The sequence below is a fragment of the Corythoichthys intestinalis genome, chromosome 16, assembly GCF_030265065.1.
Source record: "Corythoichthys intestinalis isolate RoL2023-P3 chromosome 16, ASM3026506v1, whole genome shotgun sequence".
Lineage (NCBI taxonomy): Eukaryota > Metazoa > Chordata > Actinopteri > Syngnathiformes > Syngnathidae > Corythoichthys > Corythoichthys intestinalis.
In genome coordinates, this window is record NC_080410.1 from 9,897,437 (window position 1) to 9,919,083 (window position 21,647).

Here is a 21,647-nt window from a genome sequence, read left to right on the forward strand (position 1 = left end):
CGCTCTGCCCCTTACAGTTTGGGAGTTTGCAACGTTGCCGCGCATTTTCAGCATTTGGCACAATGTTACCACTGGCTCCTATGTCTGGTTGGCTTGGTACCGGATCTATTTTCCCTGTGAATACATCAAATGAGTGCATCAGACCTCTTGTGTCACAAAGCACAAAAAATTGTCTCCCCATTTGTATGGCTTTTAGGGGATGTATTGTTTTAGGCTCAATCTGACCTTGAAAGGAACCATTTGCGCATCTACACACAACATTTGGTCCTAAGAGAGAGCTTGAAATTTGGGGAGAAGTGTGTCAATTAGTAATCTAATTTTGTAAAGCTTTTTTGGGTGCTATGTTGTCACATAAATGAAGTGTTTTATTTCTTCCCATCTGTCTCGGGTCATGACATCTGCTACAATCGGAATTCGAGTTATACTGGACCAGTACAACATGAACAAGTTTTGCAGAGTTCTGCTGTTTTACAGTTCTCCAAGGTATCCTGTTTCTTTTCGATGTAGTAGCTCTTGCAGGTGCAGCACTGGTGGTTGGAGGTGGATGAGGCGGCCCATCAGCATCTGCCCTCACTTTCACTGAGAGCACTCTCATCACTCTCCACAGGAGTAGTTTTGGTCCGATGTGCTTGCTTAGCGTAAAAAGCCGCTGCGTCCATTTGTATTTCTGCAGAAAAATAAGGAACACAAATTACGGTTATAATTTCAAAATAAAATGTGTTTAAAACCATCAACATACATATTCTTCTGTTTGATAGTTATCAGCACATGCTGTGTTCATTTTTCATTAGAGAAATAAATCAATAGCAATTACATTGTTTATGTAACACGTTATGTTTGTTATGTCTACAGATAAGTGTGGCAATGTCTAAATAAAACGTGTCTAAAAGCGGAACAACATGGACGCACACGTGTGCACCGTTGCATACAAAGGATGCGTTCATTTTTTTGTTCTACAGAAAAAGAATCACTACAAATGCTCTTTTTTATGCAACACATTACTTTTGTAATGTTTACAGATGATAACGAGAGTGGTAGTTTATACACAAAAGGCGTGCGAGTATTGCAAACCGCCGACAAACAGCGCATTTACGTTTGCGGGGGGGGTGGGGGGGGCGCTTTTCCTTTGATGCCGGCTGTGGCATAAAAGCGACAAAGCAAAATAATCAAAGCGCTTGAAAAATACTCGTCATAGAAACTATCTCCTTGTGTTAGCGACACAAGTACACAATAAGACGGTACATATTTTTTATTTCAGCTTACTTACCTCGAATCGGCCGAATTTGTCAAGTAGGTGACGAGAGGTTGGACGTGACTCACAACTTGAACATCGCGGTCCGGGAAAAGGATGTGGTGTCGTTTCTGGTCGGACCCGACAGAAACTAATGCTTGAAGTAGGTTCCTAGGCATGTGTTTACAATAAATTGACCGGCAGTGAACAAAGACTGACGGTATTTTGGCCGCAGTTTGAGCGGAAACACTTTGATGCCGAATCGCCGCATACGGCATTAAGGGGTTAAGGTGGCGGTTGTTTACTAACGCCCCAGAGTCTGTCATTACGCATCTAGTTCTATATACGTGCAATATCTATGAGACGCATCCGACGTTACCTGCTACCACCGTAGCATCATGCAGGCGTAGTTATTTAGCAACGTCGGCAATTGGCATAGTTTGTAGCGGCTGTTGGCTGCAGTCCGGTATTATTGCTTCTTCCCCTACGCACGTCCCGCATTAAAAGTAGTCCGGGTAAAATGTGATGCTTAGAGCTGGGGAAAAAAACGATTCCTCGAGGCGAATAAAATTACTCTGATCAGTTTTTAAACTCGAGTTGGTCGAGTATTCGTTTCAGCTCTATATTCAAAGTTTATATAGATTGATAGTATGCACACACTGTGCGTGTATAACTCACACATATACGGCCAATTTGCCCCGACTCTCGGGGCAAATTGGCCGTATATGTGTGCTGCAGCCACATTCTGGAAAAATATGGCCCAGGTCGGATTTTAACCACATATGAAAGTGACCTAAATCGGATTTGAAATGGTCCACTTTTATGGGACCTTCACTGGTCAGACCGTCAAGTTAATGCCTGACTCGAGTCGGAAAAACACAATCAGATTTGTGCACAAAGACCTGCAGTATGAACCTCGCCTTAGTTGACAGACTGATAAAGACAACTTTTTTTTTTTCTGCAGGTGGGAAACCCTAGATAGTTTCATGCAGCATGATGTTCAAGAGCTGTGCAGGGTGGTGAGTTCTCACAAAAGACAACCTTAACGACGGTCCATCTGCTTTTCATTTCTGGAAATCAATATTTCGGTTTGTTTATTTCAGCTCCTTGACAATGTGGAGAATAAAATGAAAGGCACCTGCGTTGAGGGAACGATCCCTAAACTCTTCAGGGGAAAGATGGTGGTACGTTCACTCTGCCTCATTGTCTTTGACAGACTTCAGGCTGTGGCCACCAATGACAGCGCTATACATCCAATCCATTTGAACCAGGAGGGCTAGCAGCGAATTAACATTTGTTCATTTGCTGACGGACCCTACTGGTTCAAATGAATTGAATGTCTCTGAGTGATAAATGAATTTCAATTCACAGTTGAAGGATGGATATGGTCACATGACTACAGTCATATCTGCATAATTTGATCATAAAATGTGAGGATATTCTAAGTCAGAGCAATTTTGTGATTTTTCTTTTCTTCTTTCCAACATTATAAAGGTCACACAGCAGAGTGGAAAAAATTGCCCATTTTGTTGAATAGTTATGGTGTTTTCTGTAACGATGCCATGAGGGAATGCTTTTTAGGACTCAAATTATTGTTTATTTTAAAGAATTGAAAAATTACAAATTTTCCTGTATTGTGTTCAGTTAGGCATCTTGGTCATTCTGATTGATGTATGCTTTTGTGTTGCTTTACAGTCGTACATCCAGTGTAAGCATGTGGACTACCGATCAGAGCGGATAGAGGATTACTACGACATTCAGCTTAGCATAAAAGGAAAGAAAAACAGTGAGTATGAGCATAGCGACCTTTTGAATTTTGCATTTAATTTTCTGGGGAAAACTGTGATTAAGTCGTAGCTTTTTCACTCATATCCACTATTTGATGAAATATAAAAAATATAAATTTTCTAGTGTGTAGATTAGTCATACAATAGATCTGTATAAATGTGTGTGTTTTTTTTTTAGTTGTTAAATTAAAAATTCTCTAAATGTTCCACTGTGATATTGTTCCTTTTGTATCTAAAAGTATGTTCTCCTTCCTTCTCGCAGTCTTTGAGTCATTTAAAGATTATGTGGCAACTGAACAGTTAGATGGAGACAACAAATATGATGCGGGAGAACATGGCCTGCAGGTATGGTTTAATTGTAACAGGATTACAATCATTAATCCCAAGAAAGTGTTTTTAAAAAGTCCCCCATGCATATCTCTAACCCAGTGTTTCCCAACCTTTCCTTAATTCAGGGATATATGTTAAATTGGGAACATCCCATTAACTCTACCAAAAATATTTTTTTGACTCATATACACAGGTTTTTGACATTTGGCCATCTAGTGGAAAATCATTTAATTGTCTTTTTTAATTTTTAATTTAATTTAATTGCCTGTCACCATAATATGTCAGAGACGTACCGGGTAATTAGATTGAAAACAATATATTTGTGGTAAATATTATTTTGGGACTAGTAGAGTGAAAATTGTATATTTTCCAAGCAGTACATGATCTTAAACAGTATGCCTTGCTGCTGCATCGTGCTTAGGGGATCACTGCTCTAGCCTACAAAAAAACGACTCATGTGAGCATCTATGTCAACATTTAGGATGTGATGTTTACTTGTTTGGTCTACAGGAAGCTGAGAAAGGAGTGAAGTTTCTCACTTTCCCACCAATCCTTCACCTGCAGCTGATGAGGTTCATGTATGACCCACAGACTGACCAAAACATCAAGATTAATGACAGGTGCAACAGTCAGGATACCTTTTTCACCTGTTTTTTCTTCTTACTTGATGTGAATATTATGTGCATTTTGTTATATCCAGTGTTCCCGCAGGTCCTTAAAAAGTCTTTAAATGTTTTGAATTTAAAATCCACATAATCAAGGTCGTGCTTAATGCCAGTGTAGTACTTTGTGTATGTTTAGGACTTGAGTTGTTGCCATGATGCCAATTCCTGGTTGTTTGCGGTTGTAGAGGTGAGCGATCATGTGAAGAGATGGGGAAGTGTACATGTAATCAAAAATGGATGGAAGATGGTTTATTTAAGAGGAGATTGGCCCCTGGTGAAAATAACTGTGTCCGGTGCAAAGTCTTGCAAAAAGAATTTTTCGTTAGAGACAATAGGGGTCAAAGCCATCAAGTCGCACATGAGAGGAGAAAAACACCAGCGGACTGTGGCAGCAGTACTGTGGTTGGGTAAATCAAATTTGATTTTTTTCATTAGAAATTGTTGCGACATGTTTTGGTCTTAAATTATATTTTAAGGTTTTAAAAAAGCATTAAATTTGACTTTTGAAATGGTGCAGGAACCCTGATATCTAAGTTCTCCTAAAATGGTAGAGCGGTCTGTGACTCCCTTGAATCGCTGATCTAATATATCTTTAAAAAAAAAAAAAAAGAAAAAATAAAACACCGCAATGTTAGCTATTTTTCGCTAGCTTCCTTGACACCTTTTGATGTTATCCCCAGTACCTTGAAGCTTGAGGGAACGGTTTTTGGATTAAACATATTTGACCTGTCAAACATCAAAGCTGCCCATCACTGCTTCACGTTGCTAAGCTTCTGAGTAGTGGTTGAATTAGCGATAAGTCTATCTGTTGGATCTTTTTAATTCTTCTTTTTCTCTCTTTGATATATTTATTCTGATATTCCTAACATCTTATGTCTGCCATAGGTTTGAGTTTCCAGATCAATTACCTCTGGATGAGTTCCTTCAAAAGCCCGACACCAAGGACCCGGCCAACTACATCCTGCACGCTGTTCTCGTACACAGCGGGGACAACCATGGCGGTCACTACGTCGTCTATCTTAACCCCAAAGGAGACGGCAAAGTGAGTGTCAAGGAACCAATAGTGAGAACATTTTATTTTTTATACATTTCACCCAGAATTCTGTGCTTTTGTAATTTTTGTGATGATGGATTGTGCCTAATACATCTTTCAGTGTTTAATTGAGAACTATTTGAGATGAATGGCTCTGTTTTGCTACAAAAATATATTTCATCTATTGAAGCTTTAAATCCATTAAAAAAATGTTCATTCAAAAGTAGCTTTGCTTCAAAATTCTAGTCACCAGTAGGATAGCAATGTCAGAACATCAGCCAAATCAAGACTGTGTTGTTTGAAAGCCTCTGGTTGAGTCACTAAACATAAATGGATGTCTTAAGTGCTCTGTGCTCCTCCTTTTTCCCCTCCTACACCCTCTGCCTCTTCTTTGCTCTGCTGCAGTGGTGCAAGTTTGATGATGACGTGGTGTCACGCTGCACCAAAGAGGAGGCCATTGAGCACAACTATGGCGGACATGACGATGATCTCTCTGTTCGCCACTGCACCAATGCATACATGTTGGTGTACATTCGGGAGTCCAAGCTCAGTACGTAGTACGGGATTTATGGAGTGCAACCACTTCCTGTGCCCTTTGGAAGAACGTCACAGGCTTGGCTAACGCACATTTTCAATCGTCTCAGGCGAGGTGCTCCTACCCATGACTGACGTGGACATACCCCAGCAACTGGTGGAGCGTCTACAGGAGGAGAAGAGGGTGGAAGCCCAGAAGAGGAAGGAGCGTCAAGAGGCTCACCTCTACATGCAAGTTCAGGTAGGAAATCAGGAGATGGTTGCCTTTCATAGAAATGTGGAGTTGTATGCAACAAATTAATCACCAGTTGCTTTTAAATGGATAATATTTTCGGTATATTTTCATGGTGTATGATTTTGCATTGGAAAACATAGTTTTTACTAATCATAGTACAATTTTGTCATAATATAACATTTGATCAACGTGTGAGTCAATTGGCCAACTGATCGCAGAAATAATGGGTGATTAGGCAACTATTAAAATACTTACCGGTATCTGTGCAGCCTAAGTGCATGTTTGTTTTGGTTCGGAATTGCTAAGTGCTGATTGGACAGGATTTAGTCATGGGAAACAAACACAGGTCTCGCATGGAGACTTATGACCGCCACATTTTATGCACTGTATGCAGATTTTTTATTTACACATGCAAATGCGAGCAGTAAACTTGCAAATTTGAAGTTATTATTAACAATCATTTTGCTGGATACTGTATGCAGCAAACAGCTCTGCTGCAAAATGTGTTTGAGATTAAAAATTGAAAGTTGCGGTGGTTTTAATATAAACCGTTTGACAAGATTTACCAAGTTCTATTTCATCCCCGCTCAACACCAGAGTTTGTGCTGACGCACTGAATGAGCCCTTCGCGTGTGCACAGTTACGCGTAGCAATACCAAAAAAGTAACGTGTTACACCCGGAAAAGGCAAAAAATTCCATAGTCGCGTTCTGGTCCCTTTTTTCTTTTCGCGTGGCATTTTTATGCTGCTGGACACTGCTTTAACGTGGGTTTGGCTGTCCCGCTTTCGCGTTGTTGTGTCGCTGGTAGCCTTGTGACTACTTTTCGATGAACCAATGAGACATTGTCTTATGTTGTGTCAGCCAAAGGTTCATTAAGCTGTTTCATTCATATTAGCTCTGTCCTGACACCTGCTGTACAGGTGAAAGTATAGCGGATCAAATCTTGCAATAATTTTAAGAATGGCCAAATCCCACTATTACTAAACACACTGTTCATAGCAGAGGTTGCGCTAGACTTTTTCGTTGTCTGTCATTTTGACTGACAGGGTCATAAAAATCCGGTCATAATCTATTTTTACCCGTCACTTAAATTTTTTAAATGATGATAATGACATTGTGGTGACCCTTTGTTTGGCATAATTCACCTTCCGTACTTGTGTGTCCATTTGGCCGAGCGCGTTAGCGGCTACGACACAGTCACGTGACAGACACTTAAGAGCCGCGCGTGTTCCCACTTGAATAGAGAGTTCACAGAGAGCAGCAGAGCTACAGCGGCTGACACAGCAATTCGAGCTAACAAGACTCTTAACATTGCATACCGCTTCAACATATTCAATAGTATTTAGTTTTCATTCATTTTAAATTAATATTCTGTCCGAACAAGCTTAACAGAGAATCCACACCGTGCCATCACACATCAAGCAGATGAATATGTAACTTTTTCTCCGCAGTGACAAAAACAGCTGACTGTGGCCCCAGTAGGTAGGTAGCCTACCATATGTAGCATATGGAACAATGAAATTAACAGTTCACCTGCTGTGACCTGAACGTAGTTTCACACCTTCCTTCGGTGCGCATGGACTTGAATTCCTTGCCCGCTTGTGCAGTCCATGTTTTTTCACCTCTTTTATCAACACCATCGTCGTTTTGGGGCTTTTTGAAGAAACTTCGGACACTCAGTTGCCTTGACATTTTTCAGAGTAAGGCCAACGACGTCATGCATCAAGAGAAACAATAGCTAATTAATATGCTCACTCGCCACCCTGTGGTCTGGAGTGTGAATTGCAACCTGTCAAAATGACGGATGGACTTCAGTTTTTTCCGTCACCGTTTTAAAAAATCGGTCAACGACGGAAAATATTCGGTAAACGCGACCCCTGGTTCATAGATAGGCAGGCACAGGCACATCATGTGAAAGTAAAGATGGTTGAGTCATGTCATGGATTTTTGAAAATATATTTTATTTGGGTGTGGGACTAGGGGGTTACAACCCTCATTCTTCATCCCAAAAGGAAATCTCAACATTTGACAAAGAGCAAACAATGTACTTATTAACCAACTAATAAACGAGATTCGACAACATTTTGCTGCGTTAAGGGCTTAGGAAGTTTTCACTTTTGAATGGGACCGCGTGGGGGACTCTGGCTGAGCAAAGGCAGTACAGATGTTCGTAGCGTATTTTCCATGTATTAGTATTCAAATAACTAAATAAGTAAATTGGCTATTTGACAAACCTTTTGAAAATGTTTTTTTTCTCCATAGATGTTAGTAATCTGTTGTGAAAGGCAGAATGTTTAATTTTTATTGCAAGACTTATGCAGTCTGTTGGTAATGACTCCAGGAAACTAGCGGATGACCACAGTCAATGCATCTAAGTTTAATCTCACTGTACTGTTTGTGATATTTATTTATTTATTTATTTTTACCATTCACCTGAATATATCTTGTGGCTCCTGTCTGTGCACAGATGGTGACAGAGGACCAGTTCTGTGGTCATCAGGGCAATGACATGTATGATGAGGAGAAGGTGAAGTACACTGTCTTCAAAGTCCTGAAGAGCTCCTCCTTGCAAGAGTTTGTTCAAAACCTCTCCCAGACCATGGTGAGAAATACTCTGAGGCCAAGCTATGAAGCCTATAAAATGCACTAAAACATAGCATGTGAGATGCCTTTTATTGGCTGAAGAAATTCAATTAATGTTTCGGTTTGCTGACAAAATGAGGTAGCGCTCGCAAACACAAAATTGACCAAAAGATGTTTGTTGATAACTTCGCTTATCTTATTATACATTAGACCATCATAAAAAGATAAGGCATCTCTGATTGATCACCAGGAGGAAAATAGAGTACATTTCCAAAGCCATACTTGAGTGAATTGAACCTCATTCACGCAGTGAACAGAAGACATGTTGCAAGCAGACACTTAAACAATACAAGGCAGCAGAAGGCTGAACAAAGACACCACTGTTTAGTCAACAGTCTTAATCTTTATACATGACACTTGCAGTTTTGTCACCATTATGACTTTCCAATTTCATTGTAAAATGAACTCTATCTCCTTGCAGGGTTTTCCACAGGAGCAGATGAGGTTGTGGCCCATGCAAGCCCGGAGCAACGGAACTAAGCGGCCCGCTATGCTCGACTATGAGGCTGACTGCAACAAGTCTGTAAGTAATTGCGAGGGCCTTTTTCCCTTAATTACTGTGCCCTCTTATATACAATATGTGGTGTTTTCTTTTAGATGATTGCCTTGAGTGACAATGAGAATCCATGGACAATATTTCTGGAGACTGTGGATGCCGAACTAGCAGCCAGTGGGGCCACGTTACCGAAGTTTGACAAAGACCGTAAGTAATGACAAGTCTTTAAACCAACTCAGTTTCACTTTCTACCCTTTCTACATTAATCACTGGCTGCCATTGATTGCAATAGATGAACCAAAGCTCATTTTACATTGACGACACTGTAATGCCGAGGTATTACAACTTATAACATCGAAACTAAGGAAACCGATCAACAACCTTCCTACTGTTCCAACGTCTATTGTTGTTTAAAAAACGAACTCATGGACAGCGATAGGCATCCGATCGATTTGTTGTAGGGGGCTGTGATGATTCGATCGCTACTAGCCCCCCAAGTCCAAATGGATCGGACGTCTATCGATGTCAATGGCACAGAAACACAATCATTCAATGCCAGTCATCCTTGTTCATATGAATTCGATATCAATCACTGTCTATAGCTGTGAATGAGTTAATGTATTAGCTTTCAGTTTGGATACTAAAGATGCAAATGACCAGAAATATGGTATATTCTTAAAATGTGCCATAAATATTAAACATCTGAATTTAGTGAATGTTGATTTTTGTACGATGTGTACCGTATTTTTCGGACTATGTCGTGATTTTTTTCATAGGGGGTGCGTCTTATACTCTGGAGTGACTTATGTGTGAAATTATTAACACATTATTATATCATTTCACATGTTATTTTTCTGTTTTGGCGTGACACTGATGGTTTGGTAAACTTGTTAGCATGTTCTTTATGCTATAGTTATTGGAATAACTCTTAATAGCTATGTTACGTTAACATAACGACCACGTTCGCATTTCTTTGTTCATGCATCATGTAACTATTATACTCTACACTTATTCAGCATGTTTTTCTCTATTGTATTTTTATTTTGAATTGCCTTTCGAGATGACATATCTGTTCTATGTGTTGGATTTAATCAAGTAAATTTCCCCCCAAAATTCGACTTATACTCCAGTGAGTCTTATGTTGTTGTTTTTTTTCCTCTTCATTGTGCTGGTGCGACTTATACTCAGGTGTGACTCATAGTCTGAAAAATACGGTAATATAATTTTCAACTGTTGATAGTTCTGTGATGCTACAGTTTACTTTTCTCAAGAAATGTTTTTTGGAAAATCTTTTTACAATTCCTACACCACCATTTTTTACAATATATTCATCAATCGTCCTTACAGGTGATGTCATGCTTTTCTTGAAAATGTATGACACTAACACAAGAAGCTTAAATTATTGTGGACATATCTACACGCCTATATCCTGCAAAATCCGTGAGTAGCAGCCTTATCTTGAAAACGCAGCATGGTTTACGCACCACTGTAGTGTTCATCTTTATTTCTGCTCTTCGGTTTCCAGGAGACCTGCTACCAGTCATGTGTGAGCGAGCAGGCTTTCAGCAGGAAACTAGCCTTATCCTCTATGAGGTGATCTATTTCTGTAGCACTCTTGTTGACACATTCCACCCTCTTTCTTACTTAACTTTTTTTGTACAAGCGGTCTGTGGCACTCGCTCCCTGTTGTAAATTTAAATCATTCTTTTCACACCTACACAGCAACGTAACTAGTGCTGTACGATATTACAATGTCTATCGTGAAAACGATATCAAACTGTAGCGACATTCGACAAAAATAGACTTGTTCCTGCAATGCAGGAATTACGCTGATACGTCTTGATACCTCAAGATGTTCCTATCACCACTCAGTCATTGGCAAATTGGCTTCACCTGCCTAACGTGATAGTCAGTAATAATGCAAGACAATCAAAAATAGCAACACATAAAATCCAAATGGAACACTTCCAAACTTGGTTCCAATATTAATAATTTATTATAAATTATATCATTCTAATTAAATATACAGCATTCCTAAAAGTCAAAACCACTAGTCACAAGTATTAGTAGATAAATATTTTTACATTTGAGGAAGAAATATGTATGCTACTGTTCTGCTTCCATTTAACTCATTTGCTCCCCAAAACGTATAAATACGTTCTATTTTTAATTGTTTGTGTCCCCAAGAACTTATTTATACGTCTTTTATGTGTATTTTTTTTAACTTTATTTTTTAACAAAAGGCATCTATAGACCCTACTCACGTGACGTCACAGCCACGCCCCCGCGCCATGTTGTCCGTCTACTCGTCATGTTAATGCATTAGCGCTTCGTAAATTCCTCCTATTATGGCGTGTTTTTCTGCTCGTTAACATTAATAATCAAAATGGTGAAGTCGTGTGTGGCAGTCGGTTGCAAAAACAGAGAATATAGACAGAGAGACTTGAAGTTTTACCGTATTCCGAGAGACCGGAGAGGAGAGCGAGATGGACTGCTGCAATTCGACGAGAAAACTGGGCTCCAAACGACTACCACAGATTATGTAGTAGTCATTTTATATCTGGTAAGATGCATTTAATATATATTTAGAGGGTTTTGGGCTGACAACCACAATTAAGATCATTGCTAGGCTAATCGCCGACAACATACACTCAGATGTTCTGAATGAACTACCTGAAAATATATAATTATAAGGGGATAATAAGTCAGTTGTCATACAATTAATTTACAATTTCATTATTGAGGTCAAAAGCCAAAAAATAAATTCAACTAGGGACAATCTGGAGTAGTGCTATCGCACTTCATATTTATTACATATTATATATGTATGTAGTGAGAGTGCTATCGCTAAACCATATAAACATTAAAAGCCCTAGCTCCATTGACAAATGACATGAAATACATTAGACTTGACAGTGGATGTTAGCAAGAACTAAAGATTTTGAATTGAAAATTTCGTAACTCACCTTCCCGAGCACAAGATAGATTCCTGCCGAATTTTCGTGAACGGGGACCTGTTTCACCCAACCAGCAACGAAGTATTTATAAGCCTCCAAGCTCTTAAAGTTTTTCAAACGTTCGTGAGAATAGGCTGATTTTGTGTGGACAAGATAGTTGTAAATATCAGTAGCAGATGTCAGGCAAAGACGGGGAAGACAGCGGGTCGAAAAACACCGATTTAGGCATCAAATATGGATCTGGCGAATGGATAAACTGAAGCTTTTCCACATAACGCCTTTTTTGCAACGCATCCAATGAGTTAACAGCGTCAGATAACACCGGGGCTTCCATGAATTGCTCTATAACTTGCACGACTAATTGAAAACAATGAGAATAGGTCTAAAAAATACGGACAATATGGCGGCCGGATACAGCGACACGTCATTTTGTGACGTAGGTGAGTAGGGTCTATAGGTTCTGTTGCACCTAAACTACAATGCTGAAAACTCATTTTAAAGCAATAAAACTGGCCACTGGAGGGCAGTAACGCATTTTGTAAGAAAACATCTCTGGCCAAGAAAGGAAGTGAAGAAAAATGGTCAGGAAACAGAAGTTGGAGGGATCTTGTGAAGACGCATGAGAATTTGAGAAAAATGGGGAGAACGATCGGGGGGAAAAAAAGGCGAACGACACTGGAGTGGAGGAGTGTTTTGAAAAGAAAACGAAACCATCGTCAAAAATCTCTTGATGAGACAGACGGTGACGGCCACAACAGCGTCAGGTTCCACAGGCGTTCTGCGGAGCTCACGTTGCGTTACTCCTGAGCCCGAGGTTGAAACCATGATGAAGATGATGAAAAAAGTGAGACCAATTTTGATCCGGACTCATCAGATTAGTAGGCGCCACCTTATTCAACCGGGGGCAGCCGAGAGCCATCCCAGTTGTTATGTGTGCAAATAGTTCAACATTTCAATACTTTAGTTACGTGTAAATAAATTGTCACTTTGCGATCAAAAGCTCTATTTGTCTTGGTGTTATTTTGTAGAACGAAAACATTCAGATGTTTGGGATGTCACAAAAGCGAAAAATAGCTGTGTTAAAGTCAAGTTTGAAATGTATGCTTTTACAAAAAGCTCAATTTTGTTTTTTCTCAGAAATTGGAAAATTGCTCAAACTAAACTATTTTCTGTAGCTGATTTCTAAAGAATGGAAAAAGATATGAACTTTTTTTTCTGCTGAAAGAATAGAGTCTAATCTTTCTTTTGGTGGGTTCCATGTTTATATAGCAATAGAACAGAATTTTCTGTGGGCCTTGCAAAATCTGTCAAAATCCAGTAAAACGGCTGGGAGCGAAGGGCCTTGCTCCGGTGAAAATGGCTGTGAGTGAATGAGTTAAACTGGATAGTTTTGGGTTGCAGCACAACTTGATGCATTTGATACTTGTGGCAGACCAGTTTAATGTCAATTAAAAATGGAGTGGGGAAAGAAGCTGTTTTAATTTTGTACAATTTTCACCAAATAATAAAAAATGTATAATATATGTGGCATATTGCTATTTTGATATGAAATGCCCCATATCGTGATACATTTTTTCCATGTTGCACAGCACTAAAAGCAACCAGTTGACTTGGCTGTTCTAAAGCATTACATGTTCTACAATTTCTTGTTTGTTACAGGAAGTAAAGCCCAATCTAACAGAGCGGATTCAGGACTATGATGTCTCTCTGGACAAGGCCCTGGATGAACTCATGGACGGGGACATCATTGTCTTCCAGAAGTAAGTAGCATGGATTTCTTATTCCAGATCTTTCTCACCTCACAAAGCCAAAGCCACACTTTCTGCTCTTTTGATGCATACGTTTTCCTTCAATCATGCAGGCACGACCCTGAGAACGACAGTGAGCTGCCAACGGCCAAGGAATATTTCCGGGACCTCTACTACCGAGTAGATGTCATTTTCTGTGACAAGACCATCCACAATGACCCGGGCTTTGTGGTCACGCTCTCCAACCGCATGAACTATTTTCAGGTAAAGCAAATGTTATAAAATAATAAGAAAAATATTGTGAATGACTTAAAGTCAGTTGTTGTGGTGCAGAGATGAAGAACTAAGACGTATGTGTTGTTTTTGTCAGGTGGCGAAGACGGTAGCCCAAAGGTTGAACACAGATCCCATGCTGCTGCAGTTCTTTAAGTCACAGGGGTAGGAGGCTCGTCTCAGGCGCACACTCACACACATTAGAGGCACATATAGAGGCTCGCATGTGCCGTCACTGACACGGTTGACTTTGACATGCCATAGAAATGTTGCATAACCTGTCCCCCTCCACCTTATGTTGTTGTCTCCCCTCTTCCTCCCACCTTTTCTCTCTATTGCCCATTTTCCTCCCTTTCTCCATTTTGGTCTCCTCCCAACCCGTACCGCTTCCTCCTTTGTCCCCTCCCCCCCTGCCTGGTGGTGTGGTGGCCAGGTACAGGGACGGTCCAGGGAATCCTCTCAGACACAATTATGAGGGAACGCTGCGGGACCTGCTGCAATTCTTTAAGCCTCGGCAGCCCAAGAAACTCTACTATCAGCAGGTGACAACATGGCACTTTTATTGAATTTTTTGGGGTCGGGGTTTCAGTGCCGTTGATGTTGATCCAGGCATCCAGTCCATTTGAACTAGGAGGTGCCGGCAGTGAATACCAGTTAGTTAAAGTGTACTCGTAAAATTAATGAAGACACAACATATTTGGATAATATCAACCAAACGTCATTATTTTTTTTTAACAGCATTTCATTCATACTAAACGTCTCTCCTTACTGCTTACCTTATTTTTATTATCATTAGTCATTGTGTTTGATGTACATTTAATAAGTAATCTTTTTTAATGAATAGTTATTTTAAAAAGTTAGTAAAAGCAAAACTAATTTAAATAAAAACAAATACTCATGTTCTGGCCTCAAATGACACTTCAAAGTTAATTTGATTCAATTATTTCATAGTATTTAACTCATTGCCTGCCAATGACAATAATAGAAGTCCAATTCATTTAGTTAGTAAAGGAATTACATTTATATCAAAAACATCCAGTGACTGCACTAGATGTCCAATTCATTTTGACTGTTAAAACGGATTGGACGTCCAGCACAGTCAATGAGTTAAATGTGTGCCAAATACAGACTTAATAAAATGTAAGTCAACAAGAGATTTTTTTTTTTTTTTTTTTGGTGGCCGAGATGAGTACAAATTTTTATTTTAAAGTTGCTCTATTCACCACACTCACAAAAAAAAAAAAAAAAGACGTTAAATGTCAACCTAACACCCGAGGTAAAGTACAGGGTTTATGTGGGTCATAAAAGTCATTAATTGCATTTTATCCTTAAAAAGCATTAAACTAAATGTCCGAGGCATAAAAAATTATGTAAACTTGACAGGTTTGGGTATTGGTGTTTATACTTCTCAGTTTTGCTTCCTATAAGAGTTGCGTTATCTTAAGCCCAGGATTCGCTCTTATGTACTGGTAGCTACTGTGGTTGCTAATTTTAGAGCTGAAGGTAATACCCATCGGCTGCTAGTGTTCCTCTCCTCCATGCATGTATGGCTTTCCCGAGCCTTGTGTTCTCACTGGAACAGAAGTTGCATCAAGTTTGTTGCGTTTAGTTGCATTTGTATTTTCAACAATTAATAACATTTATTGTTTAATGCTTACAATTTGTGTGTGTAAAACTATTTGCTGTTAGGCTTGGGTAGGGTTGCCATCCTCCTGGGGGAAAAAAAATACGGCCCACCTCAGTGGTAAAGCTGGCCGGCCCGATAACCATCACCTTTTTATTTTTTTTAAATGAATATTCATAATATTAGTGATATAGGCACACAGAAAAACAAACATTATCAGCAGTATATACTGGACTGTCTCAGGAAATTAGAATACACAATATTCTAATTTTTTGAGACAGTCCTGTGTATATATACAGGACTGTCTCAGGAAATTAGAATACACAATATTCTAATTTCCTGACTGTCTCAGGAAATATATTGTGTATTCTAATTTTCTGAGACAGTCCAGTATATGTTTTATAATAGTTATTATTTTTCACACTAAAGCACTCACCACAACGGGGCGAACATCACAATCATACGAAGGAAGAAATTGCAACTGAATAATTCACACAAACGGAAAAACATTATTCTCCACGACTGAGCGGACACCACAACTAAACATAAAAAGAAAATATAGCTAAATGATCACCTAATGACCCTGTCTCCCTCTATAATGATGAGTCAGAGTTCCCCATTGTACACATTTCACTGTATGTCAGCCACTTCCCCAAGTTTTTATCTTCAGCCTATATGTTTGCTGTTCCATCTCAAGTATTTCGTCCACTATTAACAGCCATTGTTCATATGTTGGAGATTCAGTTCTTAAGCCATAACTAAGAACTGGTTACTTAGTCCCCTGCCCCCTTTTTTAAAGTGTTTTTTACATTAGTTCCAAAATTGGTAAAAAATCCTATTAGGCTTAAAACAAACTAATATTTCAGTATCAAGTTAACAGTTAAAAATATTAAATAAAATACTTAAGTCCCCATTCTGTATCAGCAGCTTTAAACTACATTCAGTTAATTTAATCATGTGAATCAACCGTTAAAGTTGTTAAAATTGCTCCCATTATTCCATAATTTCCCTTCTGTCTTCTTTCGACATGTCAAAGTTTTAAAACTGTTTCATCATTTAAATCAATCAATCAATCAATCAAATTTATTTATATTGCCCTTTACAAAACCCAAAAGTTCCCCAAAGTGCTTTACAACAAACATGGTTCATAGTAAATAAAAGGCAGCAAAGTATTATACAATGACATTAGGAAGAAAAAAAAAAAGAAACAAAACAACGCATCACGATAAAAGTCAGACAGCAAATAAAACAATAAAACAGATAAAATCTGAAAACATTAAAAACTCTTAAGAAATAAAACCAGGCTAAACTAATCTGGGGGAAAGGCAAGTCTCAAAAGGTGTGTCTTTAAATGAGATTTTAAAAAGGCCCAAATTCGCAGTGGTGCGGATTTCAGGGGGAAGACTATTCTATAACCTGGGGGCAGCAACCGCAAAAGATCAGTCTCCCCACTGTTTGAGTTTGGACCTCGGAACGTGCAAATGAAGTTTGCCGGTAGAGCGAAGAGTCCTGCCAGAATTACGGATGATTAAAATTTCTGATAAGTAAGAAGGAGCCTGGCCATTAATAGAATTAAAAACAAACAGTAAAAGTTTAAAATCAATTCTAAAATGGACTGGAAGCCAGTGGAGCAATGATAGCACGGGGCTAATATGTTCACGTCTAGGTGTATCTGTTATAAATCGAGCAGCAGCATTTTGAACAAGTTGGAGACGAGAAATTGAGGACTTGGGAAGACCAACATAAAGTGCGTTGCAGTAATCCAGCCTTGAGCTTAAAAAACGTGGATTGCTTTTTCAAGGTCGTGGCGAGTAAGAAGAGGCTTCACTTTGGCCAAGAGACAGATGGATTCAAGTCAAGGTTTTGCCGATTTAGGAGTATTTTAGATAAAAAGTTAATTAGGTTCGCTACAACAGAGCCTTCTAGAGAAGTGTACTGCTCTAAGATGGCGGCTGTTTACAATGCGGCAACTACTAATAGGCAAGTCTGTCATTTCGCATCTAGTTCTCTTTATATGTTCTAATGCCGCCATCTGTTGTCATTTAGCATCTAGTTCTGCATATATGTGATATCTACTATAGCCGTATGTGGCCGTATGTTTGTAGCAACTAGCAACTGGGCGTTGTTTGAACCAGCTGTCGGCCACAGTCGGGTATTTTCGTTTTTTTATCTAGCGGCATGAGTTGAACATGATACTTGCTCTCGGTCCGTTCCCCATTGTGTCCCGAAGACCGTGCTGGCTGTGTTTTAGTTCTGCTTTACCTGGTATAATTCAATAATCGGAATTTGGATGTTTGTGAATCGTTCTCGAATCTTCCACGGCCGAATCACGAATAATCTAAGAATCGGAAATTTCGCACGCCTCTAGATATTGGTGCCTGTCCACGATATATGTTTATGATCTGGATTGATGGCTTTGCACCGTTTCCAGCAAAATTGTTGGTTATCATTTTATCACCAATATTTGTGATACAAAATATACTAGAATTAACATCTGAACTGCTAAACTTAAGATGATGATTATAAAATTTAACTCTTAAGGTCCCGAGCCTCTTTTTGTGTGTGTATGTGTGTGTTTTTGGTCAATTTTTATTATTTTTTATTGACTTTTAAAAAGTGCAAACATAAACTCTTAGGTAAACTGGTTTTTTCACCCCCTTGTTCAAAGTCCCTTCAGCAATAACATTTTTGCAAATGATCATTCCAAATATAATGTGGAAATACAAACGAAGTTGACAGAACACAACAATATAATACAATTAATGAAAATAAAGTAGAGACGAACAAGAAAACAAATGTTTATCATTTTGAACATGCGCTTTACTCAAACATCCCTTATCATAATGGCATGCGACACTACCTCGACCAATGAGTGGGATATCGTAGTGTCATTGTTCCGTCAGCTCATTGGTCAAAAAGCAGGAGAGGCGGCGGAATACATTTGCCTGCATGTTCTTGTACAGCACCATGCCAGTATTCATTCATTTTTGATTCAATTTGTCAAAGGATGGTTGGCAACCCTAGGCATGGGCATTGAATTAGTTTATAAGTGGCATTAAATGAGATTTTCTGATACCTGTAGAAACGCTGAAGTACTCACTCATTGGTTTTATTTCACCCCCTACACACATGCAGTTGAAAATGAAGATCACAGACTTCGAGAACAGGAGGAGTTTTAAATCCATATGGCTCAACAGCCAATTCAGAGAGGAGGTATGCATGCACAGATATGCACAGACATGCACCCACCACCAGATAAGTGATGTGAATGAGTGCCCCTTTGCTCTTTGAAGGAGATCACCCTCTACCCTGACAAGCACGGTTGTGTTCGCGACCTGTTGGATGAATGTAAAAAGGCAGTGGAGCTCTCTGAAAAGGGCTCTGAGAAGCTCAGGTAGGCTTCCTTTAGAAGGGCGCGTCTATGTTTTGGACATTTACTTGTATACCGAGCTTTAATCTGTCCTTCCTTCATCCTCCCTGCAGGCTGTTAGAGATAGTAAGCTATAAAATCATCGGGGTTCACCAGGAGGACGAGCTCCTAGAATGTTTATCTCCGGCTGCCAGTCGCACCTTCAGAATAGAGGTATGAATATGTTTTGTACCCTTTTCTGGTTTGAATTCTTGAGTTTATCCAGATGTAGGCTGTGTTATTAACTCCTGGGAGGGCTGGTAGTTTTTCTTAAGGAAATATAAAAACACAATATTGCTTGGCTATGAACGCCGACTCTTGCTTATCTTGACCATTCAGGAGATCCCGGTGGACCAGGTGGATCTGGATAAGGACAGCGAACTGCTAATCCCTGTCGCTCATTTCCACAAGGAGGTCTTTGGCACATTTGGGACCCCCTTCTTGCTCAAAATCAGACAGGTGTGTGTCTGTGTTTGCTACGCATATGTACAAATTTCTGTTTCCTCATCATATCCGCCTTCCCAATAGGGTGAGTCGTTTCGGGAAGTCATGAGGAGGATCCAGACCATGTTGGACATCCAAGAGAAAGAATTTGAGAAGGTAAGAAAAAGTGTAGAATGCTCATCTATACTATAGATGAGTATTCTACACAGCCAGACACACACTATAGATTGTATAGTGTATTTGCCCAAAGTTGACTTCTGCCAGTTGTTGTGCGTAACATGTTTCCGTTCATCACGCTGCAGTTCAAATTTGCCATTGTGATGATGGGCCGACATCAATACATCACTGAAGACGAGTACGAGGTCAATCTGAAGGACTTTGAACCGCAGCCAGGTATTTACTGATGTCAGAGCACTTTCCACACAGCAAAGCATTAGTAGTGCACTGCCATTTTATTTCCAAACACTTGTCATCACATTTCCAGGTATTTTTTAGAAGTAACTTCTCTGCTCACCATCTGGGATTAACCCCGGGTTAGGCAAACTATTCCATAAAGGGCCACAGTGGGTGCAGGTTTTCGTGGCAACCCATCAAGAGGACATATTTTCACCAATCTGGTGCCTTAGGGGCAAGACACACGGGAGGCGAAATGGGAAAGTCATTGTCGTTGAGCTGAAAGCCAACACATGGGGTGGAGGAAGCGACAGCGACACGCACCGCCTTCTAGGGGTGTGCCATTTTAGGCACGTCACGATTTGATTCGATTACGATTCAGGGTGCTACGATTCGATTATTGAACGATTATCACGGTATTGACGATGATCACGTTTATCAGGATTATCGATGCATCGTGCATTACTAATAAAGTAGCCGAACAAATTTATGTCCATTATTTATTTAAAATATAATATAATGATTCAGCAGGACCGATGGAAACATGCCCATACAACACAAAGCTGCCATTAAGCTTTATTATTATTATTATTATTATTATTTTTTTTTTTTACAGGAAAGTGCCAAAACATTAACCATTTTAAAGCCAGTACTTATTTCTCTCAACAATGCAATAGAATTTACACAGGTGGAATAAATTCCATATTTTCTGGAAATACTGTCTTTAGAAATAATACTTCTTTTAGCAAATATACTTTCTTTTCACAGATTTCTCTACTATTTCGCTTGTTTGTAGTGTTACCACTGTACTTAATCATGGTTTTACACGTTCTGCATATGAAATACACGTTAGCGAAATGGCTAATTAGCTTAGCGCCCGGCGCGAACTATGAAGATCTCAATAACAATAAAGGCTAATCGGTACAATAGGGTTCGTGTACTCACCTCTTATAGACGCACACGGGTCTTAGCAACACACTCAGGACAATTTTTAAATTGGCATGTCTTGAAACTACTGCTGGACATCTAATTGGCATGTCTTGAAACTACTGCTGGACATCTGAAAGACAAGGAGCAACAAACTATTCTTGCCCCTCGCTCTAAAAAATAACTTGCGCACAGAAGCGCAACCGCTGATTTCCTGCCCGTCTCATACACAAATTTATTTTCCAGTCTTTTGAAAAGGAGTAAATCTCTCGCTCAGTAACCGGCAGCATTGATTATAACGTTGTGCGTGCGTCCGTTAAAGGTGTCTGGGCGGCAGACGTGTCTTGAATTTCGTTCCGTTACGAGAGGCTGTCATAAAGTTATTAGGGAAAATCATTGTTTTCGAACCTTTATGAATCGCAATCAAATCGTCATGTGTTGAATCGCGATGCATCTAATAATCAATTTTTTTTTTTAACTCCCTTACCGCCTTCATCGCTAATCTGATTGGGTATGAATTCGAAGGGCATTTTAAAATTTCCAGTCTTTTCTGAGCGCAAACAACTTCCCATACTGCTGCTTTTTTAAAAAAAAAAATTGTCCTGGAAATTATGCTGAGAGGTATCATAAAGTATGTGCTGGTCGCACACTGCTAAAATGATACGCTCCCCCATGTTTTTTTTTTTTCTTTGTATAACATTGCTTGTCATTTAAGCATTGAAACGTGTAAAGAATATCAAACGTACAAGAGACTCGACAGAAAAACTAAATATCCATGTTGAGTTGTCAACGAGCGCAAAACTTCACTTGCACAAATGTGTCGCTTCACCGCAAGAGAGTTGGCGATTTTTGCCCCTTCGCGCTCGAGATGTCGCCTCCCTTGTGTCTTGCCCCTTACAAGTGCAATCAGTTGATTG

General features: G+C 39.5%; 1 protein-coding gene across 9 annotated transcripts in view; it reads left to right on the forward strand.

The window, feature by feature from the left end:
* The window catches only part of usp7 (ubiquitin specific peptidase 7 (herpes virus-associated)), a 38,949-nt gene that overhangs the window by 15,330 nt on the left and 1,972 nt on the right, over window positions 1-21,647 (forward strand). For 5 of the 9 annotated variants that reach the window (XM_057861195.1, XM_057861199.1, XM_057861197.1 and 2 more), the window contains 23 exons: window positions 2,196-2,250; window positions 2,335-2,415; window positions 2,927-3,017; window positions 3,281-3,363; window positions 3,859-3,968; window positions 4,899-5,076; window positions 5,452-5,596; window positions 5,691-5,821; window positions 8,284-8,418; window positions 8,881-8,982; window positions 9,057-9,162; window positions 10,303-10,395; window positions 10,481-10,548; window positions 13,572-13,672; window positions 13,774-13,924; window positions 14,031-14,098; window positions 14,367-14,475; window positions 18,693-18,770; window positions 18,851-18,951; window positions 19,041-19,140; window positions 19,306-19,425; window positions 19,495-19,566; window positions 19,713-19,803. In XM_057861195.1, the coding sequence (XP_057717178.1) occupies window positions 2,196-2,250; window positions 2,335-2,415; window positions 2,927-3,017; window positions 3,281-3,363; window positions 3,859-3,968; window positions 4,899-5,076; window positions 5,452-5,596; window positions 5,691-5,821; window positions 8,284-8,418; window positions 8,881-8,982; window positions 9,057-9,162; window positions 10,303-10,395; window positions 10,481-10,548; window positions 13,572-13,672; window positions 13,774-13,924; window positions 14,031-14,098; window positions 14,367-14,475; window positions 18,693-18,770; window positions 18,851-18,951; window positions 19,041-19,140; window positions 19,306-19,425; window positions 19,495-19,566; window positions 19,713-19,803 (2,369 nt within the window). The remainder of the gene's footprint in view (window positions 1-2,195; window positions 2,251-2,334; window positions 2,416-2,926; window positions 3,018-3,280; window positions 3,364-3,858; window positions 3,969-4,898; window positions 5,077-5,451; window positions 5,597-5,690; window positions 5,822-8,283; window positions 8,419-8,880; window positions 8,983-9,056; window positions 9,163-10,302; window positions 10,396-10,480; window positions 10,549-13,571; window positions 13,673-13,773; window positions 13,925-14,030; window positions 14,099-14,366; window positions 14,476-18,692; window positions 18,771-18,850; window positions 18,952-19,040; window positions 19,141-19,305; window positions 19,426-19,494; window positions 19,567-19,712; window positions 19,804-21,647) is intronic. The other 4 variants (XM_057861196.1, XM_057861198.1, XM_057861200.1 and 1 more) reach the window with 2 other exon arrangements.